The following is a 27,703-nucleotide window of genomic DNA, read 5'->3' on the forward strand; positions in this document are numbered from 1 at the left end:
GGACCTTGACAAGCTGAGCATTGCAGAAGTGTGAGTCTCTGTCACTGATGATGACTTACGGTGTACCAAACCGGTTAAAAATATCACCATTTTGTCATTAGTAGTGGGGAAGGCTATCGCTTCGACCCACTTTGATACATAATCCACCCCCACAAGGATATACAAATTAGAGTTGGAGGATGGAAAAGGACCCATGAAATCAATACCCCAGCAATCGAAGACTTCGACTTCTAGCATATTTTGGAGCGGCATTTCATTGCGCTACCCAATGCCACCCATTTGTTGGAAAGCATCACAACTCTTCACAATTAAATGTGCATCTTTAAATAGAGTTGGCCAATAGAAGTCAGGTTGGAGGACCTTAGTAGTGGTCTTCTCACCATTATAATACCCTCCGTAAGACAAGTTGTGGCAATGCCAAAAGATGTTTTTAGCTTCATCTGGGCATATGCATATACACAATAGCCCATCAGCTCCAATGCGGAACAAATGAGGATCATCCCACAAGTATTAAGTGGCATCCAGGAGAAACTATTTCTTCTTTTGATACTCGACGTAGGGAATGATCTGAGCCGCCTTATAATTTGTTAGGTCCGGAAAAGATGGCCTTTCATGGATATGAAATAGTTTCTCATCGGGAAATATCTCAACAATTCTCCTCTCACTTGAGGTCACCTCAGAATTGACCAACCTCGAAAAGTGGTTAGCAATAACATTTTCTTTCCCGCTTTCATCTCAGATTTCCAAGTCAAATTCTTGGAGTAACAAGACCCTACGCAAAAGTCGTAGATTGGAATCCAACATAGTTAACAAATATTTTATAGCAGCATGATCAATATACACGACTACTTTAGAGCCTATAAGGTAGCTTTAGAAATTTTCAAGTGCATACACTATAGCCAACAACTTTTTTTCAATAGTTGCATTGCACAAAATTTAAAACTCTATTGGTATAGTGTATGACATGAAAATTCTTTTCATTTCATTGGCCTAGTACAACCCCAATCGCATAATCACTCACATTGCACATTAGTTCAAAATCATTTTTTCTAGTTAGGTGCAACGATGATTGGGGCGGTAACTAGGCTTCTCTTAAGCTTCTCAAAGGCTTTAAGGCAAGTCTCATCAAAAAGGAAGGGACAATCATTATTCAGAAGATTACTAAGAGTTTTAGCAATTTTTGAAAAATCCTTGATAAATTATCGATATAATCCAGAATGTCCAATCAGACTACGAATTCCTTTGACATTTGCTGGTAACGGTAATTTATCAATTACTTCTATTTTGGTCAACTCGACCTCAAGTCTCGTAGCAAAAAATTTATGACCTAGTATTATCCCTTCAGTGACCATAAAATGGCACTTTTCCCAATTTAAGACTGATTGGTATCAATACAGCCCTTGAGCATGGTCTCAAGGTTTTGCAAACATAGATCAAAGGTGACCCCAAATATAGAGAAGACATCCATGAAAACTTCTATGCATTTTCCCACAATATCATAAAAAATAGTCAATATACATCATTGAAAGGTGGATGGCACATTACATAAACCAAAAGGCATTCGCCGATAAGCAAAGACGCCAAAGGGACATGTAAAAGCGGTTTTTTCTCATCAGTGGGGTCAACTGTAATTTGATTGTATACATAGTAGTCATCCATAAAATAATAAAATGTTTGACCAGCAAATAGTTCAAACATTTGATCCATAAAAGGTTATGGAAAGTGGTCTTTCCCGGTGACTTTGTTAAGCCTCCGGTAATCAACACACATTCTTCAACATGTGACCGTGCAGGTTAGGATGAGTTCATTATAATTATTGGGGACAACAATTATCCCCCTTTTTTGGCACCACTTGCACGTGGCTAACCCATGCACTATATGAGATGGGGTAAATCATTCAAAAATAAGTCCAGAATTCATGCAAAAATAACTTAAGCAAATAATTATACGTTCATGCAAAAGTTGATCAATACTAAAGCAAACATTAAGTAAAGATAAAACTCAAAATGGAAATGAACTTCTTGGAATATATTAGAATCAAAGTGGTTAAATTGAGTTTGTGCTACATTTAACCTCAACTAAAATATTCTTAGTTACTCATATCCATATAATGTAAGAATGATAAGGATAATACACTCATGGGGTGGTAGAACCATACACAATCTAGCAACGATTATCACCTATGATTCTTACACTTAGTCAATGAACTAATTGAGCTAAATTCTCTAAAGAAAAGCTAATATGAAAGTACAATTCGAAGTAGGAAAGTAGTGTACAAAGGAAATGGTTTAAAACTCTTTAAATAGTATTCTGATGCTGGCTTTTGCGCTTAGCGCACTATTGTTGACTTGTTGTGTTGAGCGTGGGATCCAGCTGTCTGTCCTGACGCTTAGATGCACCGGTCTGCGCTAAGCGCGGAGCCCTGCGTTGAGCGTGACGTTTAATTGAACCAGGTTGCACTGAGCGTGGAGTCTTACAGTAAGCGCACTACCCTGTGAACACTCACTTTTGTCCAGCTTGATTTCAAAATTTAAGCGTACGAAAATTTCAAAACAAGTTCGGAACAAACAAATTTGTGAAATATTTCATAACCAATTGGATTTGTCTTGTGAATGTCTAGTTCGTAACTTGCGATTAGAAACATTTTTACCAATTCAATTCGATTAACTTAATAAACTTTTCATTGGGATTGTTACATAATCAAGGTCATATAACATCTTAAAGCACATACCGATTTTTTGAGATTCTATTATTGTTAGTGGGCATAACACATTGTGTTTAATTTTCGGATTATAAACCTTGGCTCTGCCATGTATTTAATATATTACATAAGTGGAGGAGAAAGCAAAGAGGACGTGGATTCCTTGTTTTCTTCCACCTCCTCTACTATCCCAAGACAAAGTTAAAAAAAAAAGGAAATATAGACCAACATTGTCTGGATTGCACATAACACACAAGGAAGTAAGGTATAGCAGAACAGAAAGAAAAAACACACATTGGAAAAACGTGAAAAGTTTGATACCGAATTGTGGGAGTCGAAAAGCAGAGAGTATGCTAGAAAAGAGGTATTATTGTTCTTGAGAAGAATATATAGGCAACATATCCATCCTCTTATCAAAAGCAGACAGGAAATAGGCACCTAAGATACTTTCACGTGCCTTGGTATAATAGGAAAAGACCTCAGTGGCATACTAATCCAAAATAGTTGCCTTAAGGTCATCATCTTCAATGACCCACTTCAAAATTCCTTATCTCACCAACTTGGCATTTACAAAGCAGGATGAGCTATAGCTTATGATGCTTGGAGTGTTTATAGCCACCGGGTACTGCATAACATCACAGAAAGCTTCTGTTCTTGGATCCCCCACCTAGGATTTATTGCTTGTGTTCGTATTTCTCAAATGATATTGTTACTGCAGCAATAAGACCAATATTAACGAATGCAAACAATAAACTAAATTCAGAGAACAAAAGAGTTTGTATTAAAGTCGGTATGGCTAAAGAACAAAAAAGGTTATTCGGATACCCTCCCTTACGAACTGTCATACATTTAGGCTTATTTCAATTTTTACCTCTAGTGCAGGGAACCAATCGGCCTTCTCAACGCAATGCTCCTCATAAAATAAGCTGTTAAAGAACCAATTAATGAAAGAAGGTCATCAACCAGGAGTCATAAGATAAATCAGTCGGGAATTTCAGGTAGTTACAAAGTAAAAGCATCAAAAGAGGCACTAAGTAGACGTCATTAGGCTGGTAAATGGCAGCAGAGAGACAGCATAAAACACATGATAATCAATAGCAGGAATTTCTAGGGATGACACGTTCAGTTACAAACAGTCATAAACATCATGAATAAAGGCAATTATTGAGCAATTAGAGCAATGGTGGGCTGCCAGAAAATTATCAGGGATCATCCAGCAGACCAAAGGATCTATCATCAGTTACATATGCAATAAATTCACATGAAAGACTAATCATTAGGCAGTTTCTAAACACAAGAGTAAGGATTATTCCTAATTCTCAATGGGCAACCCAGGAGGCCCAGCTAGTCGGCTATAAAAAGCATACTCTATCACAGAGACAGAACATACAATTGCTGTAAAAAGAACCCGTATAGACAGAACTTAGAAACAAACCCTGCAATCCAGAGAGAATACCCATGCATATACATAGTACCATCAGAATATACCTACAATCCATATAAACTTGCATCCAGTGTCTATCACAAAAAAGCAAAGAACACACAACACAATTGTCATAGCTCACATATACCCAAACATCCAGAATACACACGTACACTGAAATCAGAACCCTCATGCACTGTTCTATCACACAAATATAGAAGCAGAACCTCTGTAGACAAAGAATCAACACTCAGAAGGACAAAACAAGAGAGCATACACTCAGGTAAACATTAAAACCATAAAAAACAATATTTTATATGTGCCCTGAGCATCAAAGCATATACGCATATTCGATAAACATACCCTGCTTTATATGGTTTATTTATTAGACTTATATGCTTAGTTCGTAAATGTTTCTAACTGATCATGCTAAAGTACACACTAGTTTCAACAAAAACATGTATGAACTTAATAAAAAATGAAATAGATGAAAACAAATAGTGCACTGTTGTAATCTTAAAACAAGATGGAGACGGAAATTGTTGAGCCATCGTTGAGCCACTGAACCTGTCCCGACGCTAAAGGAGGATTAAATTTCTTTAACCTTAGGTGACCATAGTGAAACCATGTGGTTGAATGGCCTCAATGCCGTAAAGGGGATAGGTTCCCGCTCAACCTCGGTGGCTATCAACGCAAGGAGGGAGTTTCTTCGGGTTCGTCGGAAACGACACCCATTTGTAAGGAAGACAAAGAGGAGATAAGAGGACATACCCGTGTGAATTGGTCGGAAGTTGACCCGCATGCCCAAGGTGTAACCGGAGCACCTTTTCATTCCATCACAAACCACCGCAAATCCTTGATCTCCGTCGCTGGAATAGAAGTGGAGAGAATGGGGCGGAGGTTTATTTTGAGGTTAGGGATGGGGTAATCTGAATCCCTTTTCTTTGGTTTTGTCAAAAACCCTTTTCTTTGTTATTACCTTTCATTATTACTTTTTATTATTTCTATATTTTGTCTAAATCCTATATTTGTTTTATGCGTAATCTTTCTAAATTCCTGTTTACCAACTCCTGAAGTCACAGCCTTAGTAATTATATAGTAATTGGCATATTTCCCATGATGTATCCTATGAATTATACTAACATTTACTTTAATAATAGTTAATTAATAAACTATTTTACTACTAAATTCTATATGGATAAATATTTGGAAATTATAAAAATATTAATTATGAAATTTTCGTCTCTAACTTCTCTGAGAATAGGAATAAAGTCTATGACCAACACCGTCTCTAAGCTATTAAATTTCTTATATAAAAGTGATTCATAACAGTTGTATCACCTAATTTCATATAGTGTCCCTAAATTCGAGTCGTCTCTAACTTCTCCAAAAAATGAGAAGAAGGTCTACGACCAACACTATCTCTAAACTATTAATTCTATATATATATATATATATTAATAAACTATTTTATCGTTGAATTCTATATTTATAAATAATTAGAAACTATTTTACCAAATAAATTTCATGAGATTTTTATAGTGAGATCACGGTTCGAGTCATCTCTAACTCCTCTGAAAATGGGAAGAAGGTCTACGACCAATACCGTCTCTAAAACTATTAGTCTCATTGAATCGAAACAATTACATATTTTGAACAAAATTCAAATCAACTAATGCAGTAAACTAATACTTATAAAACCTTTCGATATTTTCCAAATCATTAACAATCGACCAAAGTAAAAACAATTTTTGAACTAAAACTACGTAAGCCTCGATCCCCTTAATATGGATACGTAGGACCAAAGTCGGTATTGTCAGGCTCAATAATAAAAACAAAAAATTTTAAATAAATAATTGTTAAGGGTATAAAAGTCCATGTTATTAGCGAGGGTACCGTTTTAATACGGGCGGACGGGGTGCTAATACCTTCCCCGATCCGTAATCGACTCCCGAGTCCAGAATCTTTGTTTAAAGACCATTTTATCCAAATCGGGCAACTAAGAGTTTTCTACGTTTTAACCGCAAAAAACATAGTAGCGACTCCAAATCAATCAGGAGAGGTAGAAATCGAGTTCGCCACCTCCCAAGTCGTAGAGCCGGTCTTCCAACCGAAAATCGGGTCGCGACACACCCATTGCACTGAGTGTGGAGGTTGCGATAAGCATATTCCAAATAGTAGCTAATTGATTAATTCATCCAACTTGGGTGCTCAAAAGTATTTTCAAAAGTATTTTTCTATATTCTGTTTTTTATTTACTATTCTTTTTTTACCCTATCAGGTTCACTTTTATAATATTTTGTGCAATACATCTTTAATAAAATTGTCAGCTAAAAAAAGCATCTCCCTCCATGATGCTAATGGGATGATGGGTGATCACTCATTCCTCTCATTGAACTAGTAGTGTTAGTGAATGTGACCTAGAGTGTATCCGGTCATATATATATATATATATATATATATATATATCGACAATATAAGAGTTTTTATATTGTCATTGTATTATTTATTATTCATTTTTAATCATGATTGATTTTTAAATAAAAGTAATACAAATGAATAGTAAATAATATATTAACTATGTATAAATTTTCACAAAATAATTATAACTCTTCAGTTATTCACATGTTTCGTTCGTTGTGTTTCCTTCCCCTTCATGTAAATGGAAAGTGTAATAGTCATCGGTCAAATTTCATATCCCACTCATGACTCATGATTTACCAGAAAGGAAAAAACATGGAAAGCGAAATGTTCTCCCCACACATTATTAGTGTACAAAACTACAAGTATGATGTCGAAATAGGATAAGAAATATAAACTGGAATATCAAATTTCACGTCACAGCCTGAAGTGCTCTCTCATTATTACATGCATAAAATGCCATGTCCTTCTTACATCTTGTATTTATTTTTCCAATAGTTTTTTATTCTGTGATTCGTTTATTTGCTTTTTGTCATAATAAAATAACGATCAAATTCTTTTTTAAATTATAAACGCTATATAAAGAAAACTAAAGTTTTTTGCTTTATTGCATTATTTTTTTAATCGATTACTTAACAGTACTCTGAAATAAAACTTTGATGTAATTATTTAGTCTCCATCTAATTTAGCTTATTATTCTCCCACTTATCACACCTGAACTCGAATCTCTCCTCTAAAAAACAAAAAAATCATCAATATTTTTGTTTGATGCAAAGACCCAAACAAATAACAAAGAAACTAAAAACTCGGTATGGAATCAGCTGAAAGTTGTAATCCCTAGCTCAAGATAGTAGAGCCATGCTTATATAGCAAGGATATGGTAAATAATGCATTTCCCTCTCCAAATATATACTACTAGTACTATAATATATAAAACAATGTTTTTGTTTCTTTGGGAGTCATAAGGTGGTCTTATAATAAAAGAGGTTGAGGGTGAAGTTTCACCCTAATAAAATATTAACATAGAAGCAGATGGCAGAGTCTACTTGCTCGATATTCTCCAAATTAAAAAAACATTTTCCTTATTATATTAAAATAAAGAATCTCAATGCTAAAATGAGAAATAAAATACAAGAGGATAGTTGAATTTTCCACATTTTTCTGATTTTAAAATATTTTAATTAACAGCTACTAGTAATATTAAGTCTGTTTAACAAGACTTATTTGTTTTTGACAAAACAAAAACTAGACGATTAACTCGTTTTGGAATAAAATAAAATTTAAAAGATGACATAAAAAGTATATTTAATTTGGTATTCATAAATAATTAAATATAGCTCCCTATAGGTTAAAAGCTTTTATAATACATTACTTAAGCAAATATTATTTGTACATTTTGCCTCTTCAAATATTGTTTACAAACCTATTCTCTTAAGACTCAATACAGACAGGTTTTGTTTTCCCACCTCACATATCTGGTCTCAACATTAAAAGTAGAGTGTTTGATTTTGTAATAAATTACAACTTACAAGGCTTTTAAAAGAAAAAAATTAAAGGAAAATACAATTTAATATAAATAGACATATTTTTATATAATCTTAAAAAGACAATTTGATTTGTTACATATATTTTATTTCAGATTAATATCAATACACTCCCAGTAAAGTTTTTTACCCAGACACTATGTTAAACAATATTTAAATATCAAACTTTTATATTGCAATATATAGATATTAAATTCACATTATTTCTAAAGTTAAAATTGCAATAAAACAAACAACAATATTTAACCACTTTGAAATGGAATATCTTCTATCCCCGCTATTTTATCAATACCTCAAACATAAAAATAATGGTATACATGAATGAGGATAAAATAATTATCTTCTTTGTAATCACCATTAATTATAACTCTGAATGGTCTTCTTTTCCCTTCCTTCCCTCCTTTGTTTTTCCTTTTCCTGTAATGAGGTCATTGTGCAGCATTTCCCTCAACAGAAAACATACCAACAAAGAACAAAGAAGATCCTCATTCCCCAATTAGGCCAAACGGTTTTTCTTCGAAATCCGCATGGCATGATCTGCATGTATATATACAGTACACTACTCATATATCTCCTTATGTGATGATCGCATTATTATACACACCATATTCTTATTTCAAATATAACAATATTTGGTACAAATCAACATGTAACATGTCCTCTCTCTCAGTCAAATCATATTTGCATGCATATATCACCTTTACAATCCCACCTTATTCTTTTTCTAGCCAATTATATAAACTAACTAGTGGCGGTGACCGAACAAGTTTCTCACGCGTGTTTTTCTAACACACACGGAAGTGTAGTTTATTTTTATTTTATAGAGAAAATGGCGTATACATTTAAAATGTAAGAATTTTTACTTTTAAATAAAAGTTATATAAATTAATGATGGATAACATATTGATTGTATATAAATTTTTAAACTGTCAATATACAAATATTATATTCTAATTTTTAAAAGGCAAACAAAAATTATTATCTTCACAATAATTTTATTTTATGTGGTGAATGATCTGTGCTCCTTCTATTATACATTTTCCTTATAAAAATATAGTTAATGCTGAATAACTTTTTTTGGAAAATAAATTAATATGCAACTATATATGTTTTTCAAAATGGTCCATCAGATACGAAATTAAAAATGATATAAAGCATAAAATTTAAGAGGGGTGAAGAAATGACAAAGTGTATAAATATAACACTTAAACTTAGGAAAATTTTACCACAAAATTATAAGACTTACAATATTATATGAGACTGGATGTGGTAAAATTTTCCAAATCCAAGAAATTCATCCAAATTCATCTAGTAGAGCTAATGGATTTACATACATATAATCAAATAAATAAATTAACTAATACATGAATTCGAATTCATCTATTATTTCCATTTGGATGGATATCCAATGCATTCAAAAAATGGTGTTTTTATTTTTCAATTTAATTCATTATCTCAACTCTCACTTTTTTGCAGTGCTTCTTACTATCACTTTCATTTTCTTATTAAATTAAGATCAATTATAGGATATATATATATATATATATATCAGCATTGTGAAACCCGAACCGGACGTCAAACCGGCAGAGGTCCTGTATTAGGTCGGTTTAAACAGTTAAACTATTCGGTCTGACCGGGTGATTTCGTACATAATTAATAATTTTTTATTTATAAATATATAGTTATATATAAATGTAAAACTTTATATAATTAATAATTATGTATAATTATATTGGAATAATACCTCTTTATCTTTTGTTGGACTGTAGTAAAATAAAATATTAGAACATTGTCACATTCTTTTTATTTTTAAGTGAGCCGTCCGGTTTACTTCCCGGGTTAATCCGGTTTAACATGGTCGGACCGGATTTTTTCCGGTTCAAAGCGGTTCAACTCTCATTGGATTAAGATGGCAAACCAGAGCCGTTTTCAAGTCCGGTCAGCGGTCAGACCGGTCCGACCGTTTAGTCCGATTCTAACAACACTGATATATATAGTTAATATTAAAAGTATGTTCCTAATTACATAATATATATAAATATTTGTTAAAAACTTTATATATAGATTCTTAAACTTTAGTAATTAGAGTATATCAAATGGAGATTTATTAAATTTTTAGATACATAAAGAGATTATTTGTGAAACGATTAGAAAAAAATTTAGAGATTAATATTCTAACGATAAACATCATAAATAATGTTATTACAATTTTCAATTCATAGAAATAACGTCTTGTATGTATATATATTCCAAAGTAATTAAGGGAAGAATTGTATACCTGAAACTTAGTTGAAGCTTCTTGTGGTAAAAAAGTAACAAATGATATAATACCAAAAGAGAGTGGCAAAAAATGCCTGAAACTTACCAAGTAATTTGAAATTAAATTAACCATAAGAAATTAGTAAGCTATGACATTACATAAACAAGAGCTTTATCACTCTCTTAATTAGCCTATACTAACTAGCTACTCTTTGTTATACCAATTTCATAATCCTATTAATCTATTTGATATTTTTAATATGTTTTATTATCTATGTTCAAGCAACATAACTTAGCATATGAGCTTGTTTAGAGCCACAGTGCTCCAGCATCTTTGAGGAGTGGAATAAGACTGCCATTGATATGATTGGCCATGAGGGCCTCAACCCCACCAAGGAAGTTTCCTCCGATGAACACAGCGGGGACGGACGGTTGGCGGCCTGCGAGCTGGTAGAGGGCAGCCTTGATATCGAGGCCGGAGGCGTGCTGGTCGAGCTCAACAACGGCAGGGCCAACACCAAGGCTGTAGAGAAGGCGTTTGGCCACCGTGGACATGCAGCAGTCGGTGGTGCTGAAGACAACCACGGCGTTGGAGGAAGCCAGCTGGTGCACCATCTCGTAAGGGCTCATCTCTAGCCTCTTGGGTGGTGGTGATGGTGCTGAAGGTGCTTCCATTTGCATGGTTGGTTTCATAACCTGCATTGTTACTTGTTACTTGAGAGAGAAAGAGAGAAATGTGAATAAAGAATATGAGGTGATATGTGAGAAGTGGGTGAATTTATATTGTGAAGCTGAGACTTAATTAGGAGTAAATTTTGGATTAGATTGATGAGTCAACTATAGAGTGTGATGACTCAGTCCAAAAACAGAAGCCAGTACTTTAAATAGAGTTGTAGGACGGATAAGTTTATCAAAAATGTTTCTTTTTAGGATAATAAGCTTGACAATATCATTATAATAACAATGTATAATAAATTGAGGTTAAATTGTGGACTATTAATTGTGATATTCAGATTTAAACTCTTATAGGAGTGTGGTATGATATTTTCTCATTTCCTTCTTATCCCTCCTCTTTTTATAAGGTATCTTATGAGTCTTAAAGATAAAAAATAAAATTCCTAATTAGCTTTCGTTTGTATTTCTTCTTCCCCAATACCTCACCAAATCTAAGAAATCAATAATATTAATTAAGATTGTATTAATATTTTAAATTGAGGTTATGATCGTAATTGGAATCATGGTTACAGTTATAGCAATTGTATCCGTTACAATACAGATTGTGCCTATTGTTGTGTTAATTTTTTGTTGTATAAAAAAATATTTTAAATTTGATTCAATTTAATACAATATAAATATAGTCTGATGTAGTATGGCACAATTACAATGGTCTAATGTGGTTACGATGATTTGATATGGTTGTGCTATGACCTAATACAATTACATCATTATAATTTGGTGTTACACCACAATTATCATATGATAAGTTACAGAGTCACCACAATCATATTATTGCATCACATACTCTATCAGAATAACATCATTTATAAGTAGCCCCAATGACCAAATCACAACATGCAGACAGCAGCATCCCATTTTGTGTTCTACCCATAAGACAGAAAAAAGAGTTATTGGCGTATCAGGAAACAAATAGAAACATCCAATCAACCAAAAAATTTATTGCCAAATGAGAACGCAAAGGTGTAAAAAACAAAAAGATGATTTACATCCTCTTCACTCTGCAGGGAACATAAAACGCAGCAAGCATCACATAAAACACCACGCCTAAACAGGTTGGTTTTTGAAGAGAATATGGTCAATAAAATCCAACATATAAGACAACTATTTTTTAAGGAATTAGAGTCTTCCATATAATTTTAATAATAGATCCAAGATCTCAGAAAAGAGATGAGCCTCATTCCAAAAGATATGTATAAAGTGAATATTGTGAAATTTTCTTATTATTTGATCAAGGCATAAGACCTTATTTGTAGTACATGAATATGTAACAAACTTACCTAAACAAACTAATTAATAAACTAATAAAACATTTGTGTTAAATGTGTAAAATATGTAAAATGTGTAAAATGTGATAGTTTTGTTCTTCAATAGCCCCCTTCAAGCTTGAGGGTAAATGACAATGACTCCAGCTTGATAATTCGATTTAATATTGTGACAATGTAATGAATCGGAATCTCAACTCTAACGTGATTGGATTTTCTCAATCATTTGATCTTGTTGTTGTTATTGATCTTGTTGTTGTTGTTGATCTTGTTGATGTTGTTGTTGATCTTGTTGATGTTGTTGTTGATGATCTTGTTGTTGTTGTTGATCTTGTTGTTGTTGTTGTTGATCTTGTTGTTGTTGTTGATTTTGTTCTTGTTGTTTTTGAAGCATATGGTGATGTTTGGCCTGCGGTTACCAAGTTTCTCTATGTAGATCTTCTTGCGGCGAATGGCTTCGACATCATAGAAACCATCAGCACTAGAATGATGTAAATATATCTTTGGAGGTGTAGAATTGTGATCTTCTTCTTTCTCTTCTTGTTTTGTTTACCATTCTCGTGTAAGCTTCTTGATCATCACCCTTCAAGACTTGGAATCTCAATTTCCATGGAAACCACAAATTTTCCTCCATCTCACGATCACATCTTATCACCATATAGTGGACGAAATGTATATATTTGTAATTGGAACTCACGAACAGTATTAGAAGATGATTGGTATAGATAAAGAAGCCAAAACAACTTGATGGAAGATAGATTGTTGGTGATTTGATTTGCATTTGTACTCCAAACTCCGACTTCTTCTTAGTTTGATGGTTGATGCATAATGATGGAAGAGAAAGACGATAATTTTTAGAGAATGCGCAGCGATGATCAAAGCCTTCCGGATGAAGACTCTAATATTATATTGCGAAAAAAAATGCGGAAGCATAAAGTGAATATTGTGAAATTTTCTCATTATTTGATCAAAGCATAAGACCTTATTTATAGTACATGAATATATAACAAACTTACCTAAACAAACTAATTAATAAACTAATAAAACATTTGTGTTAAATGTGTAAAATATATAAAATGTGATAGTTTTGTTCTTCAATAATATGTAAGTCCAATTATCCATATTTCATGGAAAGAATTCTTGTACTATCTATTAATACTTCAAATTATGATTACAATTATGCTTCGTTTATTACAATTGTGAAAATTTGTCAGCAACGCCATTGTAAAATTTATTGCAAACATATATAATTCAACCCGTGCGACAAAGTATTTAAAACATACTTATAAAGCGTTTGGAAGAAGAAATCAAATAAAAGAGAAGAAAATTAAGAACAAAGAGAGACAAAATACAAGGATTTGCTAGCAATGATTGGCCAATTGTGCCCATATCCTTAAAAATGTTGAGCGATTACCAATGTATTATTAGAAGGTTTAATTAGGAGCTCTTGTAATTACTCTGGCCCAATTAGGTATTCAAAATACATATACATATATAGACATAGTCTTCTATTTGAACACAATAAATAACCCTAAAAGTCCAGAAACGAACTCACCAATGTGTCAACGTCGTCCCAGTCCATAGTCGTGGTGCGAGACCCGATCAAGCCATGGATAGTTGTTTAACTATGCATGTTCTGATCGACAACCATGGATCACTTGCTTAACATAGGCTCTTGGGTTCTAGAACCTCATAGTCGGGTAGTGTTTCCTTCTTTTATGTGAGCCAGTTGCACTACAATTGTTGTTCTAGTGGCATCGCCGGGAGCAAGCAATCGAATAGAAGATAGAAAACAAAATATAATATAAAAAAAAGACAATAATATAAGAGAATTTGTTAATGAAATTTGATCAATTGTGTTTAGGTCTTGAGTAATGTGAAATAGGCAAGATATGCATAAATAGGGGTTTAATTTGTGTTAATCAATGATTATAGTTTTAGGAAATATATGTGATGTTGTTGCTTGGTTAAATCGGGACTAGGTCACTCATTTTAAGATATTCACAGCACTACCCTTAAGAGATATGTCATTTCTAGATTGAAATAGTTCAGTTGTTTATAGTTGTCGATCTCTATGATATGATGTTCTACTACATGATTGAAAATTTTAAACTAACAACTTCAGTATAATATTATTGCTCTTTTTTATTCCTTATTTTCGTGTTCCATATCTCTTCATTTTATAGCCCAATTTTACTATGATAAATCAGATTTATTTTTTTAATAAGTTAACAACAACTCTCCAGGAATCTATAATTTATTTTCAACATAGCCTCTTCATACTCATGATCATGAGTGTTATTTTCAACCTAGTCTCTCCATATTCAAATAAGTATTATTTTCATCATAGCCTTTCATTACTCTACCAAGTAAACAGAGCCTCTCTAGATGCATACGAGTGTTCTTTAATAACAAAGTCTCTCTAGACTCAATGTTTGAAGCATTGTTTTTTACGAATCCCACATGTTAAATATTCTTTGATACTTAGCCTTTTCAAACTTTATACAAATGTTATTTGTTGATCAAGTCTCTCAAACTCGTTAAAAATTTATTTTTAGATAGACCATCTTTCGACACCTTACAAATTTGTCCTGTGAATGATTTAAGAGTAAATACGTAAAGAATGAAGAGTTAGCCCTATTTTCTATTCAAAATATTAATGGTTGTATCTCGCGTTCCTTTTCTCATTTTTTAGATCAATAACTCTTTTTCTAACTCTTTAATAGTTTTCACTATTTATAGTGTTCAAAATTAATAGATCAATTAGAGACATCCTTGATGTTTGGTTCTTTGATTAAACTTCAAGAAATTCAATATAGTGTGATCTCTAATACATCTTCAATGCTTTATCTTTGTACAACACCTCGAATCAAACTCGTAGACTTGTTTTTTGCATGGGGAGAGATAATGAAATATTTCATAATCAACGGAATATTATAAGGAAATATTTTAGAAATTATCTCTATCTTAAATTACCAAATTTTCATTACATTATGGATTCGAGTCATCAGACAACAAATTTAACGTATCGTTATCACCGTCCTAAACAACCTCTTATATATAAATATGCATACACATATATACGTGTGTATATATATATATATATATATATATATATATATATATCCGAAGTAAAACCCGTCAAGCTAGATCCTCCAAACCACACATCATTCCTAAAATTGATGTAATCCCCACCTTACTTTTAAGTAATTAAGAGGATGTTGAAAAATCTATTGCACGGCCTAACCTTGACCCATAAGAAAGGTTTAAATGTTTCCTTAGATATAATAAACTCCAAATCATTAATTCCTTAATGACATTATATTCTTATTTGCACACTGGCCAAAGCCAAGCATTTTACAACACTTTAATTCATATAGCAGGGCATAATTCTATAAAAATAATAGCCGCAGTAAAACATTTATATATGTAGAGAGGTTTTAATATTTTAACTTTGTAGCTAGCAATGGTCCTCTTTTACCTTTCCTTGTTTTTCTTGTGGGTTCCGAATTTCCCTTTTGCCAAGTTGGATTGATAATGTTCACTATAAAACTCCTTTATTTATTACTAAAAAGGTAAAAATCATATGAGGTCATTCTGCAGCCTTTGCATCGAACAGTTAAAAGACCAAAGAACAAAGAAGATACCTCCCAATTAGGCCAAACGGTTTTTCTTTGAAATCCGCATGGCATGATATGCATTTATACAGTACAGTACTCACCCATCTCCTTGATGTGATGATCACATTATTAAACACATAATTCCTTATACCATATGCAACGATATATGGTACGGACATGTAACATGTCATCATTTTCCCTCTCTTCCATTACAATAATATTTGCATGCATATATCACCTCTACCATTTCTCTGAAGAGATACCATAGAGAGAGAAGAACAAGAGAGAGAGAGCATCATAAACTTAATAAACTTTTGTATTGAAATGAATGTAAAAACTTGATTGCATAATTTGAGCAAGAACCCTTAATATACAAAAGTTTCTAAAAGGGGAAAAACTAACTAACAAAACTGTGTGAAACAGAAATAAAAGGAAAGAAAGGAAAATGGGCCTGAAAGGCAAAACCCAATGCAAAAAAGAAAGAAAACTAAAAGCATGGAATTTCCAACATTCCAAGAGACAATCACGACCAATAATGAATGCAATGTTGATCAATTCCTTTTCATCCCCCCTGAAGTTGGGCGATGGATATCCAGAAGCCCCAACTTGGATAAGAAACCATGGAAGGAAGAAGAATGATGTGGTTTTGTAAAGACACCAACCAATTGTTGAGAAGAAGAGATGGGAAGAAGATTAATGAGGCCTTGTTTGATCTTTTCTCTAACCACGTGACAATCTATCTCTATATGTTTCGTTCTTTCATGGAATACATGATTATGAGCCAAATATATAGTTGATCGATTGTCACAGTAGATCGAAGTTGGCTTATGAAGAGGGAGTTGAAGATTATCAAACAAATACTTCAACCATTAAAGTTTAGTGACAAGACTTCTTAAAGCTCTGTATTCAGCTTCGGTGGAGGAACGACTAACAGTGTTTTGCTTTTTTGGTTTTCCATGAGATTAGAGAAGTCATAAGGAAAATACAATAAACTGTGAGAGATTTGCGTATGTCTAGGCAACATGCCCAATCTAAATCAACAAAGCCTGTGAGTATGAGGTCATTGTTAGATGAGAAAAGGAGACCTTGTGCTGGTGTTGATTTGAGGTAACGAAGAATACGCATGGCAGCATTGTAGTGAGATTCCATGGGCTTGGCCATGAAGAGACTTAATTGTTGGACTGCATACGAAATGCCAGACCTTGATATTGTAAGATATATCAATTTCCTTACAAGTCTTCTGTAGCAGGATGGATCTTTGAATGGAGAGCCTTGATCTAATTGCAGTTTGATTGAAGGATCAAAGGGGTTTTCGGCAGGTTTAGATGCTAAACACCCTGATTCTTCAAGCATAGATAGAGTATATTTCCTTTGGTTGAGAGGGATGCCTTGTTTGGATCTTGCAACCTCTAAACCCAAAAAATATCTTAATGTGCCTAGATATTTGATTTGGAATGATTGATGCAGAGTGGTCTTGACAAGTTGAATTTCTTTCAAGTTGTTGCCAGTTAGAACCAAGTCATCTACATACAAAGGATTATGGTGAATGAATGTGGAGAACCTTTAGTGAACAATGTCTGATCAGCTTGTGAATGAGAGAAACCCAAAGACAAAAGTTTGGAGGATAGGGTATTATGCCATTTCCTACTGGCTTGGTTAAGCCCATAGAGGGATTTGTTCAGTTTGCAGACCAAGTTTGGATTAGGCAGGATCAGTCCAGGGGGTGGCTTTATGTACACCTCTTCATGTAAATCTTCATGTAGGAATGCATTGTTGATGTCCAGTTGTTCTATGATCCAGGATTTGGCTGCTACCACAGCCAAGACTACCCTAACAGTAGTGATCTTGACAACATGAGAAAAAGTGTTGAAATAGTCAATACCTTCCATTTGAGTGTAACCCTTTGCCACTAGCTTTACTTTGTGCCTTTCCAATGTGCCATCAACATTATATTTGGTTTTGTACACCCATTTGCAACCAATTGGGTGTTTATCTTGAGGGAGTTCAGTGAGGAATCAAGTATCATTGAATTTCAAGGCTTGGAGTTCCTTGTCCACTGCTTCTTGCCAACAAGGAATTTTTGAAGCTTGGTGAAAAGTAGAAGGTTCTTGAATGGTTGATATGGAAAAGCTGAAATGTTTATATTGGGGAGAACAATGTGAGTAAGAAAGAACAGAGGATAATGGATATAGAGTATCTGAAGATGATTGAGTAGAGATGTTTGCAGTAATGTCACAGTGGTAATCCTGCAAATGAAGTGGTGGTCTTATGTTTCTGGTGGACTGTCTAGTAGGAGGGTTGTTATCTAAATTAGGAGAAGATGTTTGTATAAGATTGTGGGTTGGGATATCTGGTTCAGGTAAGGGGTTGGTACTGTTTAGAAAAAGGATTTGGGATGTATGTGAGGGTTGAGTCTGATTGTTGGTGGTTTGTGAGTTTGTAATGTCTTTAAAGGGAAATGATTGTTCATAGAAATAGACATCCCTGGAGAGAAAACAAATCATGGGATTTTAGGTCATAAAGCATATAGCCTTTTGTGCCTTCTTGACAACCAAGAAAAACAGCTTTTCTGGCTCTTGGATCAAATTTAGTCATGTGGGAGTTGATGATATTGGCAAAGGTTAGACACCCAAAAACCTTAAGATGGGAGATAGAGGGTAAAGTATTGTATAAGGACTGATAAGGGCTGCTATTTTGTAGTATTGGAGTAGGCAATCTGTTGATGATATGTGTGACATGTTGGACAACAAAGTTCCAAAAATTTAGTGTTAGTTGGGATTGAAGGAAGAGGGACCTAGCCACATTTAAAATGTGTTGGTGTTTTCTTTCAACAACACCATTTTGTTGTGGAGTTTCTATGCATGTTCTTTGGTGAATTATACCTTTAGATGCAAGAAAGTCATGCATTAATAATTTTATGTCATTGTCACTTCTTAAACATTTGAGCTTGGTAATAAATTGTGTTTCAATGTAGGATAGGAAGTTTATGAGATGCTGTCTAGTTTCAGATTTAGATTTCATGAGGATAATGCAAGTAAATCTACTTTTGTCATCAACTAAGGTTAGGAAGTACCTATGGCCAAATATGGATGAAACAGAATAAGGACCCCATATGTCCAAATGAAGAATATCAAAAGGTTGATTAGTATGACTTGTACTAAAGGGAAAGGGAAGTTTCCTTTGCTTAGACATATGACATATATCACAAGGGAAGCAAAATTGTTTGTAATGGTCATACAGGGAAAATGTTTAGCAAGCAATATCATTACAAATTTTGAAACATGTCCAAACCTTATGTACCACAAACATTGTTCACTAATTATGTTAACACTAGTTTGAAAAGTACAAGAATTTGATAGAAAATGATAGTTTTGTTGTAGATTAACCACATATAAAACCTGATGCATCCTAGTTGAACCAATCTTCTTGTTGGAATTGTTCTGCATAATGAGACATTGGTTTTGAGAAAAAATTAGATCAGTGAAGGCTAGTAATGAGTTTATAAACTAAAATCAAATAAACTTGAAATTGTGGTACAAAGAGAACATCATAGAGTGTAAGAGTGTGACTGAGTTTGATGGTACCACAAATAATTGTGGAAACTTTGTCACAATTGGGTAAGGTGATCATAATAGGGGAAATTGTCCTTTGGTTGATAAAATTCTTCACATCATAAGTGATATGATCAGTGGCTCATGTGTCAAGAAGCCACTGAGAATAAAATTTACCTGAAGATGGATTTATGTTGACAATATAATTGATGTTGTGAATAGATTATGCCTCGTTTTGATTCAAAAGATCTAGAATGTCTTATACTTGCTCATATGTGAAGCCTTTAGTATTCATCTATGATATCTGTCTGTGTGTTATATCTTCAGGTGGATCATCAAGGGGAAAACTTAGTGTGTTATTGATCACTTTATTGGGCTGATTGTTGGATTGGTATCCTGGTGGATATCCATATTTACAAAACATGTCTCTATTGTATGATTGTTTCTTTCACAATAAGTACAAATTTTTTTTCCTTGGCCTCCTCCTCTGCCTCTACTTCCAAATCTGCCATTTCTTCCTCTAGAACCAAATCCTCTCCTTCCTAAAAAACTTGAGTTATTATTGTTTCTGCTTGGATAATCTTGTTGTGAATTCACAGAGAGGATGTGTGGCTCAATTCCTAAAGATGGTCCAACAGAAGAATCAAATTGTCCCTCTTGCTGTATGAGCAAAGATAATGCCTTACTAATAGTAGGAAATGGATCTAGCAACATTATTTATGATCTAACACCATCATACTGATCATTCAAGTCTTACAAGAACTGAATAACATAATCTTGTTCTTTATATGTCTTCACATCTTCGATTGTTCCACATGAGCATGGTATATCACATTTGCAGTCTCTTAATGGTCTAAAATTTTCTATTTCTTCCCACAATGTCTTTGATTCAGTGAAGTAGTCAGATATTGATTGATTTCCTTGGCTTAGATGATAAAATTATCTTTATAATTCAACAATTCTAAACATGTCACCTTGTGAGTACCTTTCTTGCACATCTTTCCATACATCAACAACATTGTTCATCCATAAAATTGACGTAATAATTCCTAGCTCCACTGAATGTTGCAGCCAAGAAAGTATCATTGTGTTGCAACTGCTCCATGCTCCATACATTGTGTCATCTCGAGGTGGGCGAGGCAAGCATCCATCAATGAACTCGAGTTTAAATTTTGACTCCAGAGCAAGTCTCATAGCACGTTCCCAAGAATGGTAATTCTTCCCATTCAAGGGAGGTGTGACTAGAACAAGGGCAAGGTTCTCATTTGGTTATAGGTAGTAAGGGTTGTTGTGAGGGTCAACGGAAGTGTTTTGATTTGCCATGGGTTTTCAATATTTGAGCCTTTGTTCATGAAGAACCAGAGGAGAATGATAAAAGTGTGAAGAAGAAGAAGAAGGAGAGAGGATGAGGAAGACGAATCAGAGCAATTGTTCTGATACCATCTTAGTGAAGAGGTATCATAGAGAGAGAAAAACAAGATAGAGAGCATCATAAACTGAATAACCTTTTGTATTGAAATGAATGTAAAAACTTGATTGAATGATTTGAGCAAGAACCCTTAATATACAAAAGTTTCCTAAAGGGGAAAAACTAACTAACTAACAAAACTGTGTGAAACATAAATAAAAGGAAAGAAAGAAAAATGGGCCTGAAAGGCAAAGCCCAATGCAAGAAAGGAAAGAAAACTAAAAGCATGGAATTTTCAACATTCCAGGAGACAATCACGACCAATAATGAATAAAATAATATCAATTCATTTTCACCATTCCTACTATTTTCGAACATTGTTTATACGAGCAGAGTAGAATGTAGAATTAGATTCCACAGTATTGAAGCTCACATAACAGTGTCTGACATAATAGTAGTAATGTTAATGCATTAGTTGTTATATTAAATGGTATTGTATACATGCATTTAAATGAAATACATCCAACATCACACATATAATATACCAACAACAAATATAAATCTAAAATTATTATATTAATTATATATCAATACAAAAATACTAAGTACATTATGTACTATTTACTAGTCAATGTTTTGGATGAGTGTTAAGTGACAAAATATCATAAACTAATCATCAATTTTGTGGCACTTTGATTCTTTACTTAGTCCAATTTGTTGGCTAATTGCTCATAAGTGGTAAATACTTGCTAAATTGTGAAATATCATATTTGAGTGTGTCCAGGCCAAAACTGGAGGAAAACTAAAAATTAACTAAGTTTGTGAACAAAAACCACTTATACTCACTGCAGGAGCCATGCCCAATGAATCATATAGGCTCTGATATCTGCACTAAACATCAGTTCCACATTCAGCGGAAGAAGCAACCCGTGCTTAGCGCAATCCTGCGCCTAACAAAAACAATTACGAAATTTGACAAAGCATCTCTGCCCAGGATGCGCTTAGTGGTCTCTCCACGCTCAGTGCAACAAGTATCCACACTAAGTGCAGAAGTTATGCTAAGTGCAACTTGGTTAGTTGAAATGTCAAACCTGATTATATGAAATAGTGCACTCAGCGCAAGAGTCATATTTGAGGCACTTCAATGGTTTCTTAGTTTTTAAGCTAGTTGTGCTCCATTAGAGGTGTAGAAGCAAGAAGTAAGTGCTAGAGGAGCTAATTCATGCTCATTGAAGTGGTCATTTCTCACCCATGAGTTATATTCTCTCTTTCTTGTACAAGTATTTAGTTACCATAAGTATGAGTAGCCAATATCCTTGTTGTTTGAGTTGAATATAATATGAGCTTGATTTATGCATATTGATTCAATTTTTTACTTTCCTTATGAGTTGTGTATGTGCTTAATGCTTACTCTCTAAGTTTGATCACCTTTTTGTATAAATTATGAACAAAAGTATTGAAGAAATTATTGTAGTTCTAACTTTATTCAACTCATCAATTTGGTTTAATTGTCAAACATAGATTTTTCTCAACTTATCAACTCATGCATATTGTTCTTTTGGTTGCTAGACATAGAGCTAATTCAATAATTAAATAACTCTTGAACTTGTTAACATAGACTACTAGATATAGATGTTTGTTTAACGGTTCAAATATATTCATCTTGTTAATATAGTTACTACACATATAGTTATTTTGATAAGCTATTAATATGAATAAGACATTGACGATTAGTAAATTTGAGGTGTTGCATTAAAACTCAATTTCACATGCATAGAATATTAGACAGGTAGGTATGTATGTCTTTATGAGTCATAAATCTTCATCTTGTGTATGAAGTTATTACACATAGAGTTTTATTACAAGAGCTATAAAGTTGACTAAGACATTAGTTTTTAATACCATTGAGGTCTCTTATGTGGAAGAATCACTGCTAAATGAGTTAGTGTTGTTGAGTTGTGTGTATATGGATAGTGATTAGAAATTTCAATCCCAACATCTTTCATCTAAATAATTTAATGAAATAGTAATGTAATTAAACAATCAACAAAAACCCTTTTGAAAGCAACTTAGAATAACGATTATTGGTTGAAAGACTAATATCTAGCAAGTCTTTCTGGATTTAATAACCCCTTTATACTTGTTTGTAGCAAATAACCCCTTTATACTTGTTTGTAGCACCTGTTTAGTATTCCATAGACCAATTTTCCACTTAGCACAATGACACTTTAATTAAAAACAAACAAATTAAGATAAAGTTATAGAGACATCCAATAACACATGTTTAAGCATTTTTTCCTTTTTTTTATTCTATTGAGACTTGTATTATCCTTCTTGGAAGAAAATATGGATTCACTCAAATTCCCTCATCATGATCAAATCTTCTATGTAAATCATAATCTATAGTTGGATTGCTCTCACACCATTGTGATGTCCCAAAGAAATGATCATCTTCATTTTCAATATCATTGTTGTCTTGGCCATGAATATTATTGATGATTATTTTGTTATTCAAAAGAACAATGGATCATTTCACACCAGTTGGGCCATTGACATAGAATACATATTGAGCTTGAGATGCTAGAATAAAAAGCTTATCTTTATATCTTGACATATTAAGATCGACCTACATAAACCCTAACTCAAACCTGAAAGTCATTGTTATTATCAACCCACATACAACTTAAAAACCAACACGTGGAATATTATGTAATCTAATACACATATATGTTCAATGACCCCAAAGTATGACATGCTCGTGTATATAGGGTTTTTATCTTTGTTGCTTGACATATGCATAGTTTGAGAGATAATAGTCACACCACTATTTTGCACAACACTTTGACCATCTTGTTTTTCGTATAAAATGTGAACTCATTAATTAGATAACCAATGTAAGATAAGACATGAATACTTGGACCATTGGCTAACCATCTCAATATTTCAGAAACAAAATGTATGCTTATTTTCAACTTCTCAACATTGTGATTTCTTAACCATTTTATAAAACATTGATTATGCTCTCTAGAAATCCAATTTTTATTCTTACTTGGGTTAAAACTAGTAAGCATGTCCTTATGTCTTTCAACACATGATTCAACCTATCGATATTGTGTAAAACAAATAAGTATGATTGCTCCAATTATGTCCTTTATATAAATAATATTTTTTTTCTAGTAATCTATTCACCAAATATTTTTTTTCTAGTAATCTATTCACCAAATATTTTTTCGACATTACGAGACTTAGAATGCCTATGAAATCAACACCAACAAGCTATCCATCACAAAATTCAAGAGCTTCTCCAATAATATATTACAAAACCAATACAACCCCTAGTCTAGATCGGTTTTTTACATACGCTTTTAATATCTTCATAAAATGCTCAAACGAGTACATTCAACTCATATATGAAGGCCCACGTAATTATGTCACTCGAACAAGATGCATGCTTATATGAACCATGATGTCAAATAATAAGGTGAGAACTACATCTCAAACTCACACAAGTCACAATAACTTCTCTTTGCAATGCGAGTAATTTCCTAGGGTTGATCATTTTGCTACAAATTGCCTTGAAAAAGAAGCATAGTTTAGTTATGATGCCTCACAATTTTTAGGTAAAAGAGATCGCATGCCAACAGGCAAGAAATGTTCCATGAGTACATGACAATCATGAGACTTAAGACCTTTTAGCTCTAGATTTTTCATTGAGATAAAGTTCCGAATATTTTTATAGTAACCCCTGTAGAACTTCAACATTATTAAGAAACTTACAAAATTCTATTTTCTCTATCCAATATGGAAATTCAAATAAGATTGACATTTTTTTCCACCCACTTGTACATATTTCTCCTAAAAAAGGTTAACCAAAGTTATTACTCAAATTCTTGAACTTTTGAAATAAGTGGTCACCCATCAATGACAAAGGAGTCTGGCATTCTTAATGGTTCTCATTGAATGTTTTTCTCCACCAGTAATAATGATGATCTAGATGAAAAAATATGTTACCCAACGAATACGTTCTCCTTATATTGTTCTAACCTCGTCAAATATGTGTCGATTTCACATACAGGGCATGCAAGATATCATTTTGTACTATATCCTAACATATTACCATATGTCAGAAAATTAGTGATTGTGTCAAATAAAAAAGCCCTTAAATTGAAACTTTCATCCTTATACCTATCATATACCTATATACATGTCTCCTACATTTTCTTCAAGTCTTCAATTAATAGAGCTATGCATATGTTTATATCATTTCCTGGTTGTTTAGGACTAGAAATTGACATAGATAATATCATAAACTTGAGTTTCATGCATGACCAAGGAGGTAGATTTTATATCATCAACATCATTGGCCATGTGTTGTGGGATCTACTTAGAACATCATGTGGGTTAATTTCATCAGCAGGGAAGGCAATGCGTAGATTTCTTAATTCTTAAGTGAAACTATCCTAGTCATGATCATTCTTTTTCCATTGAGGAGAACCAGCAGGATGTCGAAGTTTGTTATCTTTAATCTTTTGATCAACATGTCATGTCAAATGCTTTGCATCTTTTGCATTACTGAATATGCTCTTAAATCTTGACTTGATGAGAAAATACCATACAATCTTTGTTAGATTTAAGTCTTCCTTCTTATATTGTGAGGCGTTATATTTGGGACATAACTTTAATGAAACATACTTATTCAAAAATAAAATGTAATCATTTTGACATGCATGTATCCTCTTGTAGTTCATGTCAATAGAGCATAACATTTGTTTAACATCATAGGTTCGAGAATGGAGCACATTATCCTTCATGACATATCTTTCAAAATTGTAAGTAACTCCATAAAGCTCTTGCTAGTCCTTCCATTGATAGATTCAATTTATTCAACCTTGACACTACTCTTAATCTTGTGAGTTTAGCATAATCATCATATAACGGTTTCTTATCATCACTTATCAACCGCTCAAACATCCAAGGACAATCCAGAAGATTATCTTTGACCATATTTTCCATTTATTCTGAACGATCGTCCTCATATGCATATGTGTTGATATCATTTGTTAAAATATTATTAGTGTAACCATCTTTTATCTCCTCATCTCTTGTCTCACCATACCTTGTGCAACATGTGTAATTCCAATCTATTCCATGACACACTAAATGAACTTTTAACTCGGTTGGATAATTCACCTTGTATAACAATATTTTAAACAATCGCATATAATTATATTTGGGTTTTTTGCACCCTCAATGGTAAACCTAATAAACGGTTTCACTACATCCTCATATTTCTTTGTCAATCGATTGACATTCATCAATTTTTGACTAACAAAGAAAGCATCATCTTGATCCATAAGAACAAGAACAATAGTAGCTAACGTTTAAACATATATAATTTTAAATTAGTACAAAATTATAATATATAAAATATTTAATAAAAAATAAATTTATAATTATGCGCATACCTATGGGGCGAGTATCATGATGTTATATATATTTTTTTGTGTAAGTATGGGTCTGGTATTTTTTGATTCCTAAAATCACACTAGTATAATCAAATAGTAGGACTCATGCTTTTGTGTTTTTATCATGTGATTTTCTTTAATAATTATAATTATATTTTTTTTTTCATTTTCTACCATATCAAACAACTAAAAATTCACCACACTTCCTTCTCATTTTCTCCTCTTAACTTTTCTTTCCTCAACTTGTTTTTCCTTAATTTTTCTTCTTCAAACTAAACGTGTAAATCTGTGAAGTTGAGCATAGACAAACAACTCAAAAGAAAATTAAGACCATCAGACATGAAAGTACATGTGACAAAAATGAAGGTACATCTCTAGGAAAAACTTCAACTCTAAACTTGGAAGAATCTATTAACATCCATCTCTATATTAATTTCATTAGTGAGGCTTAGATGTGCCAAAATTATCTATAATCTAAAATTCATTAAAATTAAATTCATTCAGATTTATCTGTTAGAACTATTAGATTTTAATAGATATAATTCAATGAATGAAATTCATTCATTATATCCAATGGATATTCATGGATACCCAATCCAAACTAATAAAAACAAAATATTTTTTTCCAAAAAAAAATATACAACTTCAACTTTGCTTAGCAAACTCAACATGCAAAAATCTTTTCAGACCTTATTACTAGCAAAATAGCAATTACTTCTTAATTAATCGAATTGTTCACCATATTATATTAATATTATTTATCCACAATATATAGACATTTTATTCCTCAATCCCCTCATCCATATTTTTACCTGTTTCTCATATATTCCTATCAAGGATTTATTAATTTATTAAAATTTAGTAATTTATGTCACAAGAACATTTACCATATATAATCTATTAAAATTCCTATAGATGTTACATTATTAGTGGCCAAAACAATTGTTAATTAATAGTAATAGTTACCTATGATAAATGGTCAGTAACTATTACAAGATACAATCTATTAAAGTTCTCAGTTATTCGTTTTGTTGTTATTATTATTATCATATATAATGTTCCATTTCATATTCTTAAAAGTGTTTCTCAAAAAACTTCTATGGATAAAAACTTCACAAATTCACATTTTAAAAATGTTTGTTAAAAAACCATTTCTTAAAAAGTATTTCTTAAAAAAATCACTTTTTAAAAGTGTTTAAAAAACATTTTTTAAAAAAGTTTTTTAATTTATTTTTAAAAATGCTTTATTAAATAATAAATTTTAAAACGCTTTTTGTTCAAATAATTATTAATTAGTTTATTTCGAATTAA

General features: G+C 32.7%; 2 protein-coding genes across 2 annotated transcripts; both read right to left on the reverse strand.

Moving 5' to 3' along the window:
• On the reverse strand, nucleotides 10,583–11,083 carry LOC109343072 (glutaredoxin-C9-like). Its single transcript, XM_019581204.1, has one exon. The coding sequence runs from the start codon at nucleotides 11,048–11,050 to the stop codon at nucleotides 10,658–10,660; it is 393 nt and encodes a 130-aa protein (XP_019436749.1). The 5' UTR covers nucleotides 11,051–11,083; the 3' UTR covers nucleotides 10,583–10,657.
• On the reverse strand, nucleotides 16,838–17,857 carry LOC109333375 (uncharacterized mitochondrial protein AtMg00810-like). The gene is made up of 3 exons (XM_019568879.1): nucleotides 17,617–17,857; nucleotides 16,995–17,491; nucleotides 16,838–16,909 (listed from the first exon to the last, which is right to left on the reverse strand). Exons 1-3 carry the CDS (start codon nucleotides 17,855–17,857, stop codon nucleotides 16,838–16,840), a joined length of 810 nt encoding a protein of 269 aa, XP_019424424.1.

The sequence above is a fragment of the Lupinus angustifolius genome, chromosome LG01 (genome assembly GCF_001865875.1).
Source record: "Lupinus angustifolius cultivar Tanjil chromosome LG01, LupAngTanjil_v1.0, whole genome shotgun sequence".
NCBI classification, from domain to species: domain Eukaryota; kingdom Viridiplantae; phylum Streptophyta; class Magnoliopsida; order Fabales; family Fabaceae; genus Lupinus; species Lupinus angustifolius.

What these genes read in the sequence shown, in the direction of transcription:
- LOC109343072 (XM_019581204.1), bottom strand. Translation starts at nt 11,050, where the DNA reads ATGCAGGTTATGAAACCAACCATGCAAATGGAAGCACCTTCAGCACCA.
- LOC109333375 (XM_019568879.1), bottom strand. Translation starts at nt 17,857, where the DNA reads ATGGAAGGTATTGACTATTTCAACACTTTTTCTCATGTTGTCAAGATC. An exon ending in CTATGGGCTTAACCAAGCCA is followed by an intron (nt 17,492 to 17,616) that starts GTAGGAAATGGC and finishes CTTTGTATGTAG; the next exon opens with ATGACTTGGTTCTAACTGGC. An exon ending in GCTTTGTTGATTTAGATTGG is followed by an intron (nt 16,910 to 16,994) that starts GCATGTTGCCTA and finishes AAACCAAAAAAG; the next exon opens with CAAAACACTGTTAGTCGTTC.